The sequence below is a fragment of the Staurois parvus genome, unplaced genomic scaffold (genome assembly GCF_062004578.1).
Source record: "Staurois parvus isolate SC_StPar_1 unplaced genomic scaffold, SC_StPar_1.0 ptg000288l, whole genome shotgun sequence".
Lineage (NCBI taxonomy): Eukaryota > Metazoa > Chordata > Amphibia > Anura > Ranidae > Staurois > Staurois parvus.
Window position 1 is genome coordinate 2945397 of NW_028318084.1, and position 20810 is coordinate 2966206.

Consider the following 20810-nt stretch of genomic DNA (forward strand, 5'->3'; position numbering starts at 1 on the left):
CCGCCAAACGGCCATTGGCCGGGCGGCTAATGGTTAACCACTTCCTGTCCGGACACTTTTACCCCCTTCCTGTCCAGGGCAATTTTCAGCTTTCAGCGCTATCACACTTTGAATGACAATTGCGCAGTCATGCAACACTGTACCCATATGAATTTTTTACCATTTTTTTGAGACAGATAAAGCTTTATTTTGGTGGTATTTATTCACCGCTGGGATTTTAATTTTTTTTGCTATGTAAATGAAAAAGTCCAAAAATTTTGAAAAAAAATGTTTTTTTTAATAAAATTTTGCAAATAAATAATATTTCATCATAAATCTTGCCCAAAATTTATTCCGTTATTTTTTTAGTAAAAAAAAAAATCCAAATTAGTTTATAACCAAAAATTATAATTTTTAAACATTTTTTTTTTTACATTTTTATTTTATTTTTTTATATATTTATTTTTTTTTTTTACATACTGTCACCCTAGCAGTAGTGTGTCACCATGGTGACACTGTACTACTTGTGGGGGGTGATGAAGATTTTTTTTTTTTTTACACTGATTGCTTTTACACCCATATAGGATGTAAAAGAAATCATTTCTCTTTCTCTCTCTCTCTGTCTGCATTCTTGCAGTCATTGAGAAGTACTGAGGGAGCTGTGATTGGTCACAGCTTGTCACATGGCACAAGGCTGTTGTGAATAGCCTTGTACCATGTGACCTCTGTGATCATTCACAGATTTCACACGTAGTAAGCAATGATGTCAGGAAGTGATATCTTGCTTGCTACTTTGCATGTGATCACTGATTGGCCAATCAGTGATCACATGATCGGGACCTCATACAGAGGTCCCGTCCGACGATCAGTGTTTCACTGTGTCCTGAGGACACAGTGGGCACCGGATCGCAGTGCTGCGCGCTCCCAGGGAGCACGCACAGCTAGAAAAGGCAGGTGCCGTTTATGAACGGCAATCCGTCCCTGGACTGCCACCGTCCTGTCATTTATAAACAGCAGGCAGACGGCAAGTGGTTAATGTTTTAAAACATAGAACATACAAATGCCAGGACAGTACAAAAAAGCAAACAAAAAAACCAAAATGACCCCTTTTGAAAGTAGATCCCCAAGGTGATTCATCTTGTTCCCCTTTTTTGGGAAACGAAGAAACATGTCAGTATTGAAGGGTTTAAAACATGAGGTTTATATTAGTGCACTAGATACATTAAATGTACAGGCCAGACACAGAGGCATCAGGAGATGAAAGGGTAATGTACAGATGTGTGGGTCAAGGTAGGTCTAATCTCAGCATGGTCATGAGACTGTATGTGTGCAGGTGCACATTTCCTGAGGGATGTACCAGTACACCCTCTCAGAACAGTAGGGGAGTGGACTGACCAGGGTTGGACTGACAACTCATGGGGCCCCCGGGCAATAGGGGATCATGGGGCCCCTGTGTCCTTGCCCAAACTCGAAAAACCCTGTGAAAAAGGTACCAGGGGCATCTAATGGGCCCCCTACTGACCCTGGGCCCTCGGGCAGTGCCCGAGTTTCCAAATAGTCAGTCCGCCCCTGGGACTGACCATATATGTAAAGTGGCTGGTACCCTATAGGTTTATTGAGATACCAAATGTGCAGTGTATTGCTAATACAATGATGGGTGAAAATATTTTCCAAAAAATTTTTTATATTCGGTGTATTTTTATTGCAACACTATGAAACAAATGATGACAAAAATAAGGGAAGGAAGAAAGGGGTTAACTAGGGGATAACTGAGGTTAGTGGGCCCCTGCTCCTTTTCTAATCCTTGAAGAGCACTACCTCTGTCTGTTGCATTGATCATTCAAGTCGCAGGGCGCATATTTAAAGCACTTACCATTCAAAAACGAGATGATGTTAATGACCTGGGAACAGTATATAGATGCTGCTAAGCATTCGGTTATGATCATTGTGTTATTAGATGTGTGTGAATGCATGTATTTAATTGAACTCATTCTAATGGCAATGGCCAAAATAAATGAAAAAATACTGACCCTCACCCCTTATTATTATACAGTATTTATATAGCGCCAAAGGGTTTGCACAGCGCTTTACATTATAGTGGGGGACAGAACATGAGACAAGACAGTAACAATACAATACACGAGGGGATCGAGGGCCCTGCTCTTTCGAGCTTACAATCAAGGAGGGAGGGGATAGAGGTACAGGAGGAAATGGCTGTGGGGGATGGAGTGGTGGGAAGAGTGGAGGAGATCGGTTGTTAGGTGAGGGTGGGGTAGGCTTCCCTGAAGAGATGGGTTTTCAGGGTGCACCTGAAGGTGAGGAGGGTAGGTGACAGTCTGACGGATTGGGGTAGGGAGTTCCAGAGGATGGGGGAAGCCCTGGAGAAGTCCTGGAGTTGGGCGTGGGAGGAGGAGACCAGGGAGCTAGAGAGTAGGAGGTCCTGTGAGGAGCGAAGGGCACGGGGAGGGTAGTATTTGGGTATCAGGTCAGTAAGGTAGTTTGGGGCGGCGTTGTGAATGGCTTTGTAGGTCAGAGTTAGTAATTTGAATTTGATGCGTTGGGCAATCGGGAGCCAGTGAAGGGATTGGCAGAGGGGGGGAGGCAGATGGGGAGCGGTTGGTGAGGTGGATGAGTCTGGCCACTGAGTTCAGGATAGACTGGAGTGGGGATAGTGTTATTATTATTATTATTAGAAGGACATATATATGGTGCATGTTTATTGTATCTATCCCCCGGGTTTTTTGCAAGTCCTTAATTTACATTATAAAAGGTTACTAGTGGTGAAATTCCTCTCATCAAATTGTTGTTGTGTCATTATCTTTACATGTAAATCAGATTATACTCATTTCTTGCTATATTTTGATACAGCATATATGTTGTAGTACACAATCTCCTGATGAAGCAAGATTAAAGGCAAAACATGTTGAGATGACAGCAAGCAATCACCAATGGATATATGCACCCACTTTATGTTAATGCATGCCTATGATGTCATTGACTGGACTTGCATGGCTTTAGATACTTTTTAATGCAATTTGTGTAACTTTTTAAACAAATCTTTTGCATATGAGAATAAAAGTGTAAATTTAGAAGTAAACTTCTTTCTGGCACCTGAAAAGTCCCATTGTTTAAAATATGTTCGATGCAGTACTATATAGGGATATGGTGCCATTGATTCCTCCTCCTGTCCCGTATATACATTTATTATTATGAGGTATACGGTAAGCAACGTGGGCAGTTATTATTATGAGGTATATGGCAAGCAAAGTGGGCAGTTATTATTATGAGGTATATGGCAAGCAACGTGGGCAGTTATTATTATGAGGTATATGGTAAGCAACGTGGGCAGTTATTATGAGGTATATGGCAAGCAACGTGGGCAGTTATTATTATGAGGTATATGGCAAGCAACGTGGGCAGTTATTATTATGAGGTATATGGTAAGCAACGTGGGCAGTTATTATGAGGTATATGGCAAGCAAAGTGGGCAGTTATTATTATGAGGTATATGGTAAGCAAAGTGGGCAGTTATTATTATGAGGTATATGGCAAGCAACGTGGGCAGTTATTATTATGAGGTATATGGTAAGCAACGTGGGCAGTTATTATGAGGTATATGGCAAGCAACGTGGGCAGTTATTATGAGGTATATGGCAAGCAAAGTGGGCAGTTATTATTATGAGGTATATGGCAAGCAACGTGGGCAGTTATTATGAGGTATATGGCAAGCAACGTGGGCAGTTATTATTATGAGGTATATGGCAAGCAACGTGGGCAGTTATTATTATGAGGTATATGGCAAGCAAAGTGGGCAGTTATTATTATGAGAAAAATTAATAATAGCGCCTATGGTCAAAATTATATAACTTACTAATAGTGTACCAGCTGCAAAAAATCACCATATATAAAGTGTACCAATAAATAAATAATTTGCGCTAGTAAATGTGTATAAATATATAAATATATATAAAGAAATCATCAAATCATAAGTCCAGAAAAAAATATATATATATGCCAATACCACAAAAAAATATATAAAAAAAACTTTTAAGTGCAAAAAACTTTTGTGCAAAAAAAGTGTCTAAATATGAAAAATTTCACCAAAAAACCTTGATAATATAATGGCAGATCATCCATAAATATATCTTCAGAAACGGAAACTCTGCAACACACCGATCCTCATCGATCGAAATAACAGGATGAAAAACTTTGTAGTTAATCGAAAAATCCACTTCTCCAATAGATAAAGGACCACCTTCAAACGTATCCATGGGGGGAAATGCCAAGCACTCGAGAGAAACAGAAAGACTTCATGGTGCAATATTATAAAAACCAATTCCTTTATTAGGTACTCATTGCACTTACTCAAGAGGTGTCCCAGCCGACACCAGCATCAACAGCATAACAGCAATCACATAAACGAGCCTGGCTACTCAGCACATGCGCAGTAGCTGGCAGCCAAAAACGTAATGACGTCACATCAATCAAGCTCAGCCCTACGCGTTTCGTCATCGACGTCCTCACGGTGAGGACGTCGATGACGAAACGCGTAGGGCGGAGCTTGATTGATGTGACGTCATTACGTTTTTGGCTGCCAGCTACTGCGCATGTGCTGAGTAGCCAGGCTCGTTTATGTGATTGCTGTTGATGCTGGTGTCGGCTGGGACACCTCTTGAGTAAGTGCAATGAGTACCTAATAAAGGAATTGGTTTTTATAATATTGCACCATGAAGTCTTTCTGTTTCTCTCGAGTGCTTGGCATTTCCCCCCATGGATACGTTTGAAGGTGGTCCTTTATCTATTGGAGAAGTGGATTTTTCGATTAACTACAAAGTTTTTCATCCTGTTATTTCGATCGATGAGGATCGGTGTGTTGCAGAGTTTCCGTTTCTGAAGATATATTTATGGATGATCTGCCATTATATTATCAAGGTTTTTTGGTGAAATTTTTCATATTTAGACACTTTTTTTGCACAAAAGTTTTTTGCACTTAAAAGTTTTTTATATATTTTTTTGTGGTATTGGCATATATATTTTTTTTTCTGGACTTATGATTTGATGATTTCTTTATATATATTTATATATTTATACACATTTACTAGCGCAAATTATTTATTTATTAGTTATTATTATGAGGTATATGGCAAGCAACGTGGGCAGTTATTATTATGAGGTATATGGCAAGCAACATGGGCAGTTATTATTATGAGGTATATGGCAAGCAACATGGGCAGTTATTATTATGAGGTATATGGCAAGCAACATGGGCAGTTATTATTATGAGGTATATGGCAAGCAACGTGGGTAGAAACAATGGTGAGCAAGAAAACCCCAACCACTAACACCCCCAAGAACTATATAAAGATTTGGAGTCCCTAACAGCCAAATGAACAGGATTTGTAAAAACTAACAGACTGTACCTTAGCTAAAATCTCTTTCTTTCAGCTGGATATACCCTTTAAGAAGACATTCCCAATTTCCTGGGTTATAGATAGGGCTTCAAAATTAAACAGTTAAAATTAACAAGCCAAAAAAGGGGAAATATGTAAGGTTTAAATATGAATACATCTACAAAAAGAGGGGCTATTTTCAATGAGAAATAGTCACGATGTATTTTTTTCTGAACCCGCTTTCAAATATTAACTAAATTATTTCATCTACAATGCATAACACAAAACAATTGGGTCAAGTTTTTTTTTGGAATCAGTAGTGGAATAACCGCTAGTATATGACTTGCCTCTATGGCCAACTGAGACATTTGTCTTTCCCTCATCTTTTAATGAATCAGCCCTAAAGAAATGCAATGCTGTTCACAAACATACCTTTATAGTTCCCTTTTGCGTGTAATATTAAAACCTTAGCCTTTGGCCAATTCCTAAGTGTAGTTTTTATAGAAAGTAGCAGGGAGCCAAGAGATATATTGTACATGGCACAATACATACTCACAGTTAATATTTGAGGGAAGAAAATAAAGAGCTTGGAGTTTCCGTGCTCATTCTTACGGTCATTCTTTTCTTCAACAGAGGTTCATACCCTATGGCAATGATGTGATCACTAATGCAGATGGTTGCATACAGACTAAATGCCTTTTTTTTTTAAAAAAAAGGTTATACTTGCAGAATTTCAAATAGCTTGAGACATTTCCTAAATATAAACTATTACCATGGTTCTGCTCAATGTACATGATATCTTTTTAGTGGTCTTCTAATTATTTCAGCTCAAAACTTGTTGGATGGAATGAGGGGTGCTAGAGCCTTTGTCAAGTGTATATTGATGCCTGTGTATCCATCGGGAAGATGTCCTCTCATTTCCTGTTCTGGAGATATGACAGAAGAAAAAGAATTCTAATGTTTGATAGTTGTTACTGATAAAGGTTCCCTCATTTGGAGAGTTCCTATTACCTCCTGTTCCATTGTTGAATGGGTTAAAAAAAAAACCTCAAAGATCCCCACATCAAACAAGTGATGTAGATTCAGGGATCGCAGCCAATGCACTATTGTATTCTGACAGTGGGGACTCTCCCCCCCCCCTTCATCAGAATACACTGATCACAGCTGCAGCAGCTGATCGAATGCTGAACAGAGAGCAGTACAAATGAACCGAGATTTGGGAGATTCCTGCTGAAACTTCCAAATTTCAATACCTTGCCTTTTAAATTTCATGTCCAAGTGACCATTGCAGACAAGAATCAGCATCTCTCCAGCAGGAACACAACCAGCAATATAAACCCCCCACCTCACCCCCTCGGTCTCCGCCCGAATCACACACCTACTGAGCGTCATATCAGACTGGATGTCGCTCCACTTCCTTAAACTGAACCTCTCCAAAACCGAGTTTCTTGTCTTCCCCCCAGCCCGGACCCCACCCCCCATTGACTTCTCCATCACATCCAACAACACCACCATCATACCCGCCCCCGCAGGCCAGAGTACTTGGTGTCGTTCTGGACTCCAACCTATCCTTCCAGCCCCAAGTCCAATCTTTAACAAACTCATGCAGACTCCACTTCTGCAACATCGCCAAAATCCGCACGTTCCTAACCCCAGAAACCACTAAACAGCTCATCCACTCCCTCATCATATCACGACTCGACTACTGCAACTCCCTCCTCACTGGCCTGCCTCGCCGCTGGCTATCCCCGCTTCAGTCCATCCTGAATACGGCTGCCAGACTCATTCACCTTTCCAACCGCTCCATTTACGCCACCCCCCTCTGCCAATCCCTCCACTGGCCTCCACTCAGTGTCCTCCACCCCCCTCCGCCAATCCCTCCACTGGCTTCTGATTGCGCAGTGGATCAAATTCAAAATCCTAACACTGACGTACAAAGCTGTCCACCATACTGCCCCGTACTACATCACTGACCTAATATCCAAGTACCACCCAACACGCACACTCCGCTCCTCACAAGACCTCCTTCTCTCTAGTTCCCTGGTCTCCTCCTCCCATGCCCGCCTCCAGGACTTCTCCAGGATGTCACCCATCCTCTGGAACTCCCTACCCCAACCCATCAGATTATCACTTTCTCTCCTCTCCTTTAGGCGCACCCTGAAACCCATCTCTTCAGGGAAGCCTACCCCACCCCCTGCTAATCTGCCGACCTCCTCCACTCTTCCTACCACCCCATCCCCCACAGCTATCTCCTCCTGTACCACCGTCCCCTCCCTCCTAGATTGTAAGCTCGAAAGAGCAGGGCCCTCGATCCCCTCATGTTTTGCATTGTATTGGTATTGTTCTGTTACATGTTCTGTCTCCCTTTGTAATGTACAGCGCTGAGCGAACTATTGGCGCTTTATAAATACTGTATAATAATAATAAACCAAAAACCTGACAAGAGATCTTTCAAAAAAAGTTCTTGTGGAATTTAACCTTTAACCTCTTCACTGCTACAGATGGAGAAACTATGTCAGTGGCAGCAGGAGGTCGGATGGGCTACATCCAACAGGAGTGTGTGTATATCTGACAAGAAAACTTCCGGCTGTCAGATGGAAGCAATCCAGTGAGTAGAGTTGAGGGAACCCAGTGAAGATCCATTTGCTATCCTCCCCTTCCACTTTGGGGAGTATAGCAAATGACTCCGATGGAATGAAAAAAAAAAAGTTAAGTAACAGATGGCACATGGTCCCATCACATGTGGGGCATTTTTAGCTATGTCATACTAGTCTGTGCTTTCGTGGCTGTCCAAGCCCAGGAAACATGTTGCATACCTGGTGGATTTGACCCAAAACTGTGTGAGCATGGGACATGATCCTAAAGCTTATGGACTCCCTGTTCAACTGTTTCCCAAGAGATCCCTGATATGTCTTATTGCACCTTAAACCTCACGATTTTACTAAACCTTAAACAAAAATGGTGACCTACTGTATATTTTGTTAGCAGAAAAACAGACTATTGCTAAAGCCTGGAAGAAACAATTTGTTTCCTTTGAGGAAGTTTGTCAATGTATCGATAGTTTCTTTTATTAGTGAGAAACTAACTAGTATCCTACTGGACACACAAAACAGTTTCTTTCAGGTATGGACCTCATGGATACAGCATGCCCACCCATCATTGGAGAGCTATACCTCATTATAATATTCCAGCTTTGGGGCGGTGTTCTGGGGGCATCCTCCACATTCTCCCCGCCCCCCTTTTTTTCTTTTTCTCCTGTTCTTCCTATTTTAACTCTCTTAACCTTTATTTCGCATCCGTCTATTGTGGATATACCCTCTTTCTCTTCTTTTCTATTCCTATTAAATTTTTTCAGTTCGTGTTGTCTGCCTAGACTTGAGGCTATGATCTGTCTATTGTTTTGTGAGCTGCTGGAAACTACCGTGCTCACGGATACCTACTTTGCCCTACGGGGCTCATAATTTGCTTATTAGTATGCTATTCATACTCTCAAATGTTCTTGTATCCTAGGCATCTTCCTGCCTAACATCCTCTTGGCTATTTCAACCAGTCTTCTTAAACTATGTTTTATACCTTATAACTTTTTCAATAAAAATGTATAGAAAGTGAAAAAAAAGTGTTAAGTAAAAAAAAAAATATTGTAAAAAATTAAAGTTCCACGAAGCACTTAAAATCATACCTCCCCCCCCAAAAAATTGAGCTCCCTCTTCCACCCCCACATACATTCACATGTTGGGGATTCAAACGCATGAAAATGTCAGTTGCAGTACACATGTTACATACAGCTGGGAACACCACAGTGAGCATGCAAGTTTGGCAGGTTTGGGTATCTACTTCCTTGGTGCCACTTTGTCTTTTATATTTTAGCATAAATTGGGCAATTCATTGTGTTTGTGTGCCCTAAAATTAACTTGTGTAATTTTTTCTGAAATTTTCAGTTTCCTAAACTGTTACAATAATATGACTTAAAAAAATGTAACTCCCACAAAGCAAATCACCTGTATGAGAAAGGTGATTCTCTGTCTGCTGCAGTTTTGATAAATTCCCTTCAATGTATCTTTTTCTTTATTCACAAGGAGAAAGAGATTACAGTGGTGGGTTTTACTAAGTGATCACTGTGCCATTCACAGGCTATCACAGCAATTAGGTGATCAGGAGCTCATCCTCCCAGCTCTAAATCATTAGTACGGGCCTTGGAGCTTTCGAAGACAGCTTGGTTTCTAAGCCAGAAGCATGCTATTCAGTGCACTTTCAGCCCAAACATTGATGCACATGTGGGCAGGTTGAAGAATGCTCTAGTTTGGTGCTGACCCAGATGGAAGGGTAAGGGTTAATGCCTTTCCCGGTTCTTTAGTTTTTGGTGGGTGATCTCTAGGTCTGACCCACTGATCCTGTGATTTAAAAGAAGGACAGCAGTTCAGAAAGGAGCCCCAGGCCTGAGAGCCACTGAGAGAGAAGGGGCAACAGGAGGAAGATTGGAGAATCTGCAACTTGTAGGAATACAAGAATTTTGCCTGTTACTGCTGTAACATAGAAGGTCCTCTGCACCTGGGGTTCATGCCCGAAGATACCGGCCACTGGAGAATACTTCTGATGGACTCTTTTCTGTGCATGGACACTACCTTTTGCAGGTGTACTGGGGCAGCCTGAGTAAGGAGTTGGAACGTAGGAATAATCCTGTTTTTGCATGTTGGACTTATAGATGTTACATTTGAACTTTTCCAAATAAAGCTTTGAAACTTTGTTCCCGCCTGGTCTGGAGTTACTCAAGGGTCGTAATGCAAGTAACCGACACCATAGTCTAAGGTCTGGGTCATTAAACACATTGGGGTATGAAAACAGCCACACCTACCCTTCCCAGTCCCATTGGCTACAATCCAGCAGTTTGAAGCAAAAGTTTTCTTCTGCTTCTGGGGCACTAAGGGCAACAGGCTGGCCCCAGCTACGATGTACTCCCCAAAGGAAGCAGGCAGTTTGGGTGTTCCAGATGTTCAAAAATACTTTGTTGCGGCGCAACTCTCGCAGTTATGTCAACTTCATCATCGGGGATACAAGTCTGAATAGGTGTCCATCAAAGCCCAAGCCTGCTCCCCACTTCCCATGGTTATGGTGCTATGGCTTCTGTCTCACTTTCATAAAGCTATTCTATGTCCTACTGTTTCCCACTCCCTCAATCTGTGGGACTAGAACTGCAAACAATGGCCCTTGCTTTCTCCTCACATGCCAGTGGCCCCCTTCTTAACAATCCTCCTTTCCCACCTGGATTGAGTCTCACTAATCAATAAAGGATTTTAAAGAACAGGAGACTTCCTTGACCATAAGGGGATTCACCCGCTCTCATATCTTTTGGAGATGCCCCCTTCGGAAAATTTCCATTTGCAGCAAATCTACCATTTCTTGCATACCTCACAGAAAAACATTCCTGATCTGACTGTACGCAATATGTTTGAAAGCAGATGTATGAAGGGAACTCAACTGAGGGGTTGCATCGCTATACTGTAATAATATTTCACAATCCCGATGGCCAAACTTTCTTATCAGGTCACCTGGGAAAGAGACCTGGATGTGTCTATTGATGAGGAAGATTGGCGGTCATGGAACTCTCGCGTTCACAGAGTCATGTTAAATGTTGCTCTGATAGAAACGGGATGTAAAGTGTAGGTGAGATGGTACCTGGTTCCAGACTGCCTCTCCTGCATGTTCCCAGGAGCATCGGCCTTATGCTTTAGGGGTTGTGGCCAGACAGGCACAGACTTACATATATGGTGGGCCTACCCCAAAGTCCTTCGCTACTGGATGAGGATACATTCCTTCATATTCTAGGTCACCATGGTCAACATAACCAAAGATCCTTGTATCACTTTGTTAAATAAGCCGGTTGACAACGTCCCCAGATACACTCAAACCTTCATTTACTTTATGTTCTTGGCAGAGAAAATCGCCATCATCACAGATTGGAAAAGTCCAATCATTGATATCACATTGATGATGCATAAGTTCACTTGGACTATGCTTAATGAAAAATTGGTGAGTGTACTGCAGAACAAACAACCCCTATTTGACAAATTATGGACTCCATGGCTCACTTACCTACAAGTCCCGAAAAAGTCAGGACTGACTCCTGGGTTGGTGTGGGCTGCACTCTTGGATGGACTGGTTTTTCTCTTCCTCTCTTGCTTCTGATTTCATTCTCTCCCCCTCTCCTCTCTTTCTATTCCCCCTTTATGCTGGTATTTTGCCTTTACCCTCCATCTCCTCTCCCCACTACCCCTTCCTTTTATCCCCCCTCCCCCTCTTCCCTTTCTAATGCTTTATTTTTTTTATGATTTGTTCATGGGTGTCTTGGTTGAATTGGAGGGCTTACTGCCTTGAGCAGCTATGCCCCCTGGCTCTATACTTGGACATCTATTGTTAATTGTCAACTATGACATTGTGTTATGGTGTTATTTTACTTTGTTTATTTCTATGTTTGATGTTGATGGTACCTCGGCCTCCATGGACCCCACAGGAGGGAGGATCCAAAGATATTTTCTTGGTATGACCCGATGGGACCCTGATGGGCCAGTGGTCTTTTGAGACTCGGAGGGATTGGCTCGACCACTCTCTCTACTTTGTCTAATGCCACTGCAAAGTGGATATATGTAAGTTGCTGATGAGATATGTACTGCAGAATAATCTTTATTTTGTACTCTTAGAGCACAAATTATTGCTGCAATTCTCTACCTCCGAGTTCACCAGTGTATGAGTCCCAATATCTTTGTGGATGATGCTATCCAAACATCTATGCACTTGTTATGTCTTGTTCCTTCTTTTTGTAAAGAAAAAATTTGCAAAAATTATTGAAACAGAAAACCGCTCTGCAAGAGTTAACAACAGTGTGAAGTGCAAGCCAGTGGTTACCCATGGTAACAGAAGTTTAGAAAGCAGTCTGTTGATAGCGTGTTCTTGTTACAGGCCGAGCAGCCTCTAACTTTGAGGAAGATGTTGTCAGCACTTCTTTTATTGTGGTCTGTCTCCCATTGCAATGGCAGAAGACTTGCACCGCAAGGGTCCCAATCCTATTCAGTGGTAAGGAAGCTCACAGGTGCAGTCAAGTGCACGTTGGAGCCAGCGTTGGTGCACGGGGAGGGGGAGGCTCGCTCTGCTACTGGGGACAGTAGTGAAAAATATTGGACAGGTGGTTGTGGCCATTGTTAAGCATGATCCACTTAATTGCAAGTAGAAAGATGTACATTTTACATGGGAACCCAAAAGTTAACTGGAGAACAGGTTTTGGTCAAGTGTACATGTGTACTTTCATTTCAAAGAATAGAGGGCCGCCTTAAGGTCTAGAATTCCCCGACGGCAACCTCATTCTTGTCCCAGGGCATTGGTGAAAATGACAAAACATAAAAGGTACCCCGTGTGTAAGGCAGTGACCCTGTTACAGGTGCCAGGCATAGCCTGGAAGAACCCACCCCGAAGTTAGTCCTCTCATGGGACCCACAATTGGTGCCCAACAAGTTAATGGGAAGCATTGAGGGAGTGCCACCTACCTACCCCACCTCCCACACACATTGCCTCAGAAGAAAGATCTGATATCTGATAAAAGTAATATTTCATAGGGGTATTTATTACTATTCTTATATTGTTATAGTTCTGGTTGTTTAGAAATCCATATGTTTCAAACCCTCAAATGGGAAAGGCTCTTTATTCATTTTTTTTTTATATCCATGATATTTACAGATGCGTGGTCAACATTGAAGAAATGATATTGAAAATAATATTGAAGAAATGTCAACACTGAAGAAAAGCTGTCAAAAGAATGCTTACTGAAATATAGCTGAATTGTCTTAGACAGTTTGTTTGCCTTATTAGAGATATTTGTATGTAATGTGTGGCATCAAGAAATTAAGGGTTAAACAAGAGAAAAACAGCTTTGTAAATTGAGCCGGTCACCAGTGGCATTCAGACTTTTAATGGAAAATGGCAATTGGAGAATAAAAGTTATAAAAAGGTTGCTTTGGTTAAATAGGGCACTTCTGTGGTTAAATAGGACAAAGCTGTGGGCAGAGCTGTGAGCAAATGAGGGTAGAGCTGTCTAATGCAGGCCATAGACGGGTCGAAAATCGGCCGATTTTTCTTTAAAAAAACGAAAAATCGGTCGTTCAAGCGGCCAACGTTACCAGCAACGAAAAAAAAAAAAAAATCGGCCGATTTTCATCCGTCTACAACCAGCAAAAAGTGTCCCTGCAGAGAGCTCCGCTATTTCTTTGACAGTTCCTTGACATTTATAGCGGCTGCAACAATGTATTTATTTGTATCCATTTCGGATACAGATGTTTTTATTCGGAAACAAATAGATACATTGTTGCAACCGTTATAAATGTCAAGGAACTGTCAAAGAAATAGCTGAGCTCTCTGCAGGGACACTTTTTGCCGGACTGGAATTCCTCTTCTTCTTCATCCTCTTCTTCTTCTTCATCCTCTTCTTCTTCTTCATCCTCTTCTTCATCTTCCTCCTCTTCTTCATCTTCCTCCTCTTCTTCATCTTCCTCCTCCTCTTCATCTTCCTCCTCTTCATCTTCCTCCTCTTCATCTTCTTCTTCTTCTTCATCCTCTTCATCCTCTTCTTCATCCTCTTCTTCTCTTCCCCTTCTCCTTCTTCCTCTTCCTCCTCTTCTTCATCCTCTTCTTCTTTTTGTCTTCCTCTTGCAGGTCACTGCTAATGCGGAGATTTTTTTATCGGTAAAAGATCGGCCGATTTGCCCATCATTGCCGCGAAAATCGGCCGATCGGCAAAATCGGCCGATTTTTTCCAACTTTACCGATAAAAAAAATCTGCCAAAATACCGAAAAACGGCCGAACATTTAGCCCACTAACGATCCGAAAATCGGCCAATTTTATTTTCGGCCGAAAAATCGGCCGATTTTCGACCCATCTATGGCCTGCATAAGTTCCGTTCTGTTCTCAAATATCCAAGGGCATAATTGGGCTTAGCTGCTCTGGCCTTAAAAACCCTAAAGTGTATGCAAAACTTTTAACTGCAGTTTTTGATACTTATCTGTTATCTAGTGATCCAATACCACCGTGACTGAAAGTGAGACAAATTCTAAAATTTTGAGTTCTCACTGGAACAAAAATGATTTTATTGAGAACATGGTGGTTTTTTTTTCGTTTTTTTTACTATGGTGTCAGCTTCTGTGACTTTGGAGTAAGCAGGGAATTTCCTTCACTTAGTAGAGAGTTCCTCTCACTTCGTGAGGAACCTCTGGGACAGGAAGTGAATGAAAATCTCTTCTGTGATACACAGCAAAATATAAACTGACACCAGTTTTATCCCTTTGCCACTTAGTGAATCAACAACAAAAATGGCTATAGATACACTTTAATTTGACCAATCTAGCTGCTTTTGGTTAGACTATGAACAATTGCTTGTTTGTAAACAACTCTGTAACCCCAGTCAAGAACAGCAGGAGGCTGACTTTTTCCATTTGCTAATACTCTTTAACCGCTTCCCGACCACCCTATAGCAGATATACCTCTACAGGGCAGCAGGGGTGTGCAAAATCACGTATATATACATGATTTTGTATTTCCGGGTAAGGCACTCTACCCATACCACCATTCACTGCCGTGACTGTCAATTACAGGGTCCTGGCCGGTGATTCCCCACCAGTGCCCGGTGATTACCAAGCATCTCCGATGGGGAGGAGAACTGCTTTGTTTACTAAAAGTAATCCTCCCTGTTGGCTTGGGCACACTGCTCTGGACGGCTGTGCACAGCACATGTTAACCCCTTCCTGCCCAGTGCCATTAGTACAGTGTCAGTGTTTTTTTTGTTTTTTGCACTGATTACTGTATTGGTGTCACTGGGGATGTCAGTGACACCAAGTCAGTTCCTCCCCAGTGTCATAATGCCCGCCGCAGTCTCGCTATAAGTCGCTGATCGCCACCATTACTAGTAGAAAAAAAAAATTCCAGTATCTATATCGACATTTGTAAACGATATAACTTGCACGTAAACCAATAATTTACACATATTGGGATTTTTTTTTAGCAAAGACATGCAGCAGAATAAATTTTGGTGCAAATTTATGACAAAATTTGAGTTTTTTAATTTTTTACTGGACATGTTTAATAGCAAAAAGTCAAAAATATTCTTTTTTTTTTAGCACAAAAAATAAACAACACACAGGTAATCAAATACCACAGAAAGAAAGCTCAATTCGTGGGGATAAAAAGGACGTACATTTCATTTGGGTGCAGCGTTGCATGACCGCACAATTGTCAGCTAAAGTAACGCAGAGCCGTAATGTAAAAAATGGCTTAGTCAGGAAGGGGGGTAAATCCTCTGGAGTAGTTAAAAACGTATTTTCTGTTTTATTATCTCTGATCTGTTTTATGATCTACAAACTTTTTTTATCTTGATATATAATACTGTATAAAATATGCCCAAAAATATTCTGAGAGTTGCTTGGGTAAACTGGAATACTGTGTATGCTCTACAAAAAAAAAATCAATCTGCGTAATATGTTCAATTTTATGAACTCTTTTTGTACTCTCACTGTTAATATTGTCCACTCCTGATGAAAAAAGGGGTACAACCAGGGGCGGACTGACAACTCATGGGGCCCCCGGGCAATAGGGGATCATGGGGCCCCTGTGTCCTTGCTCAAACTCAAAAAGCCTATGAAAAAGGTACCAGGGGCATCTCATGGGGCCCCCTACTGACCCCGGGCCCTCGGGCAGTGCCCGAGTTTCCAAATGGTCAGTCCGCCCCTGGGTACAACTACAATTATGTAAGCTGCATTCATGTCCCTGATTTAATAATCACTTAAATAAAGATATACCTTTATATCAGTGTGATCAATCATGAATTAAAAAAACAATAAAATAAGTATTGGCTATAAATTAAAATTAATGAAAAAGTTTTTGCTGGTAGTTTAAAATTCTCTCTTACCTTTCCACAAATATACCAGCCTGGACTGCATGTACAATGCTTCTAAACCTTGGCTTCTCTTCTGTTCTTCTTAGCATCATTCCCATTTGTCGGGTAAAGGTGGAGGCCAGCCAGTCTCGAACCTCTGAAGGAACCGAATCTGTCTGGATGTCACTGAGTTCATCTTCTGTGTCCAGTAAACGTCTAGAAAAAAAATCATAACATTGTTTAGAATCGAGAATTTCCATACTATAAATATAAGTAACTAGAAAAGCTACAATTTCTAAGGAATGAAAATGCTCCCTATGGTGGCACACCTGCAGGCTTGCTAATGAGCTGGGCTGTGTACATCCACAGACAAACACAGCATGGTTCAGCCCATCTCCAGCTTCCTCCTTACAGGATTTGATTGACAGCAGCAGGAGCCACTGCTGTCTCTGAGCCTGTGAGGAGAGAGAGACCAATGGATAGGACTCAGGAAGGTGAGGGGGCAATATAGATAGTGGGACATTTTTTACAGAGAATGCATTATGGTAAAAATGTCTAGCCCAGTGGTCGGCAAGCCGCGGCTCTTTACACGCTTTAATGCGGCTCTTGTGTGCCGGGCGCCCGCTCCCCTCCCTCCTCTGGGGCGGCAGGGACTCTGCAGCGTGATCCAAAAAAAAACAGCCAGGGCAGCGCGCTCAAATGCAATGATTGGCCAGTCTCGCTGCCACTCACATCCTTATAGCCAGTGATTGGCTGTCAGGATGTGTGTAGGCGGGGCAGCGTGACGAACGTGAGAGGAGCTAGGCTCCTCTCCCAGTCCGCCCTGAAGACCGGAACGGCGCGGGAACACGGCGAGAGGAACGCGCGGAGCAAAGGTAAGTGAATTGACACAGGGGGGACTTGGCTTACTACTTGCTACTTACTTACTACTACTATATGAGGGATGAATTAATATGGGGGATGAATTACTATAGGGGGGATGAATTACTATGGGGGATGAATTACTATAATGGGGGATGAATTACTATATGGGGGATGAATTACTATAGGGGGGATGAATTACTATGGGGGATGAATTACTATATGGGGGATGAATTACTATAGGGGGGATGAATTACTATATGGGGGATGAATTACTATATGGGGGATGAATTACTATGGGGGATGAATTACTATATGGGGGATGAATTACTATATGGGGGATGAATTACTATATGAGGGATGAATTACTATATGGGGGATGAATTACTATGGGGGATGAATTACTATATGGGGAATGAATTACTATGGGGGATGAATTACTATATGGGGGATGAATTACTATGGGGGATGAATTACTATGGGGGATGAATTACTATAAAAACTTATTGAAACTAAAAACAGTGTACCATCCTATGTATTTTCAGTTTTAAAAATGTGGCTCTCAAAATAAATTTCAATCGTGGTTTTGGAGAGATTTGGCTCAGTTGAAAAAAAAGTTGCCCACCACTGGTCTAGCCTTTAGAGCCACTTTAATATGTAAAGGAAGACCCCACATGCTACTTATTTATGATGGTTACAGCAGCTTGGAAACTTTCAAGCCTTTATCTTATTCCTCGCATTTTACGTTTTGTATACGTATTCTGATCTGCACTGTATGCGAATGTCAGCTGCTCGCTCTCACTTTCCGCTATAATGAAAAAGACTGCATCTTTGCAGAAAACTGAACTATTCTTTTTAATTGCCTATTGCTGAAGCTTGAAACTAAAAAATAATTATAGACTGGGTAGAACAAAAATGTTTGCTTCTTCGATGGATTTGTTATCTAAAAATGAAACTGTAAGGGAATACAACACTTGAAAACGGAAAGTTGATGGTGTATGAATTTAGAAATGTATACTATAACTGACTTTTAAAGCCACAGTTACAAACATAACTATATAATGCAGCAGACTTGAATAAATAAATTATGGTGAAAACTGAAAGTCCAAAAATAGTCCAAAAATAATCCAACAACATGTGAAAGGAGATCCAAATAGCTTAGATTCCAGAGGGGTCGATGATGGATTCCAGATATTCCTCATAAACCTCAAATAAAACAAAACCTAGACATAGTGTATTATCTTAGGATAACATATATGTGCCACTCGTGCTACATGCAAAATAAAACAAGTGCCACAGCAATCGTGAACATAAAACTAAATAAAATGAACCCACTGCACACGGTAAGGTAAAAAATGCATAATTTCCCGAAGGTAAACATAACCAGCATTGAATCCATATGTGTGATGGAGCTTCATCAAAATGCCATATGCTTCTCTGGATACTCTTCCACAGACCTCAGACAGATCAGAGGTCAGTATTATGATCAAGTAAAAACACATTTTATTGTATCAACTTACATAGAAGGCTGAAATCGGCATCCATAATGGGAGAAATAAAGACTACAATCGGCGTCCACATAGAAAAAGGAAAGTCTCAAAGCCACCTCCAATAGTGGTAAATGGAAGTCCTTAGGGATAGGAACAGCTGCGTGTACCAGAACCCAAAATGGCCGCTGAAGCACTTCCGGAAACGTCAGTGCGTCACTACGTCACGTGCCCCAGACGCGTTTCGTCGGAAAAAAGTACGGATGTGACGAAACGCGTCGGGCACGTGACGTAGTGACGTTTCCGGAAGTGCTTCAGCGTCCATTTTGGGTTCTGGTACACGCGGCTGTTTCTATCCCTAAGGACTTCCATTTACCACTATTGGAGGTGACTTTGAGACTTTCCTTTTTCTATGTGGACGCCGATTGTAGTCTTTATTTCTCCCATTATGGATGCCGATTTCAGCCTTCTATGTAAGTTGATACAATAAATTGTGTTTTTACTTGATCATAATACTGACCCCTGATCTGTCTGAGGTCTGTGGAAGAGTATCCAGAGAAGCATATGGCATTTTGATGAAGCTCCATCCCACATATGGATTCAATGCTGGTTATGTTTACCTTCGGGTAATTATGCATTTTTTACCTTACCGTGTGCAGTGGGTTCATTTTATTTAGTTTTATGTTCACGATTGCTGTGGCACTTGTTTTATTTTGCATGTAGCACGAGTGGCACACTTATGTTATCCTAAGATAATACACTATGTCTAGGTTTTGTTTTATTTGAGGTTTATGAGGAATATCTGGAATCCATCATCGACCCCTCTGGAATCTAAGCTATTTGGATCTCCTTTCACATGTTGTTGGATTATTTTTGGACTGTTTTTGGACTTTCAGTTTTCACCATAATTTATTTATTCAAGTCTGCTGCATTATATAGTTATTGTTCCTTCAGGGTGAAGGATTGTATAGGCTGACTTGCTTTGCCATCTATTATGGTATGGGGGGGGGGGGTGCTATCCGACTGTTATACAGTTACAAACATATTGACATTGTTGTAAAGAGGAAAGGATTGCCGCTACTCCAGACCAGCCCAGGTTAATAAATGATAGGGAGCAGCCTCAGCCTACATGTCTCCCCAAAACCACACACCCTGATGAATTTTGTCCCGCACACTTTTGACTAAGCCCCGGTGAGCAAGGTGAAATGCATCGGGGTGTGTTTTTTTGGTGGAGACACGTAGGCTGAGGCCACTCCTTATCGTTTATTAACCTGGGCTGGTCTGAAGTAGTGGCAATCCTTTCTGCTTTCCATTTACTAGTCCTCTGGATTGGTATCAGGATAAGCCTGTATCCCACGCTCTGGGATACAGGGATATGCTTTCACCTCTATTTTGAGTTGCACCAAAAGCAGTATAACAGGTCATATTGGCAATGTTGTTATAAATTGATTTATATATATAGTAAGCTTGGCGCAGATCCTTCTTAACCTCCCTGGCGGTATTCCCGAGTGTAGCTCGGGGTAAAATTTCAGTACCAAGATCGGTAACCCCGAGCTACACTCGGGCTTACCATGCGGCGTTGCTCTGGGGGTCCCTGCAGCACTTACCTTGTCCTTCGCTCCCACAATGTGTCCCCTGCAGTCGCCCCGGCATCTCCTCTGGCCGATGCCAGCATCCGGTGTCCGTGTTCTGGTCCCTGTGACGTCGGGACGTACGGGCGCCGGAACCGGCAGGAAATTTGAAATTTTTAAAAAATGTAATTTTTGCTGTCATTGCTGTTTCAATGCATTTCACATATTTTGTCCCGAGTGCTTTGTCCTGTCCCCTGACTGCATTTTGACTGTTCTTTCTGCCTGGAAACTTAGAAAAGTCCATGGCGTCCAAAAAGCGTCCCTTTACGTCAAAAGCGGTTTTAGAACAGCGATAGTAAATCAGAACCACTTGCAGAATTGAGTGATAATGATTTGTGGGGGAAATTCGTCATCAGACACTGAAAACGATTTTGCGACTTTGCTCAGCGATGTGCGAATTTGCCTCTGTATTTCAAATTTCAGTATTTTTGGTTTGATTATATTATTGAATTAAATTTATTATTATATTATTATTTTTTATGATTATTTATTAAATTATAATTTATGATTTCATGTTTCAAGTTTTATCCTACCCGGGATGTTTACTAGACT

General features: G+C 41.6%; 1 protein-coding gene across 3 annotated transcripts in view; it reads right to left on the reverse strand.

Annotated features, from left to right (window-relative positions):
- The window catches only part of LOC149458313 (dual specificity calcium/calmodulin-dependent 3',5'-cyclic nucleotide phosphodiesterase 1C-like), a 298681-nt gene that overhangs the window by 277182 nt on the left and 689 nt on the right, over positions 1–20810 (reverse strand). For all 3 annotated transcript variants that reach the window (XM_089682402.1, XM_089682404.1, XM_089682403.1), the window contains exon 2: positions 16313–16495. In XM_089682402.1, coding sequence (XP_089538528.1) covers positions 16313–16398 — 86 coding nt within the window. In that variant the 5' untranslated portion in view covers positions 16399–16495. The remainder of the gene's footprint in view (positions 1–16312; positions 16496–20810) is intronic.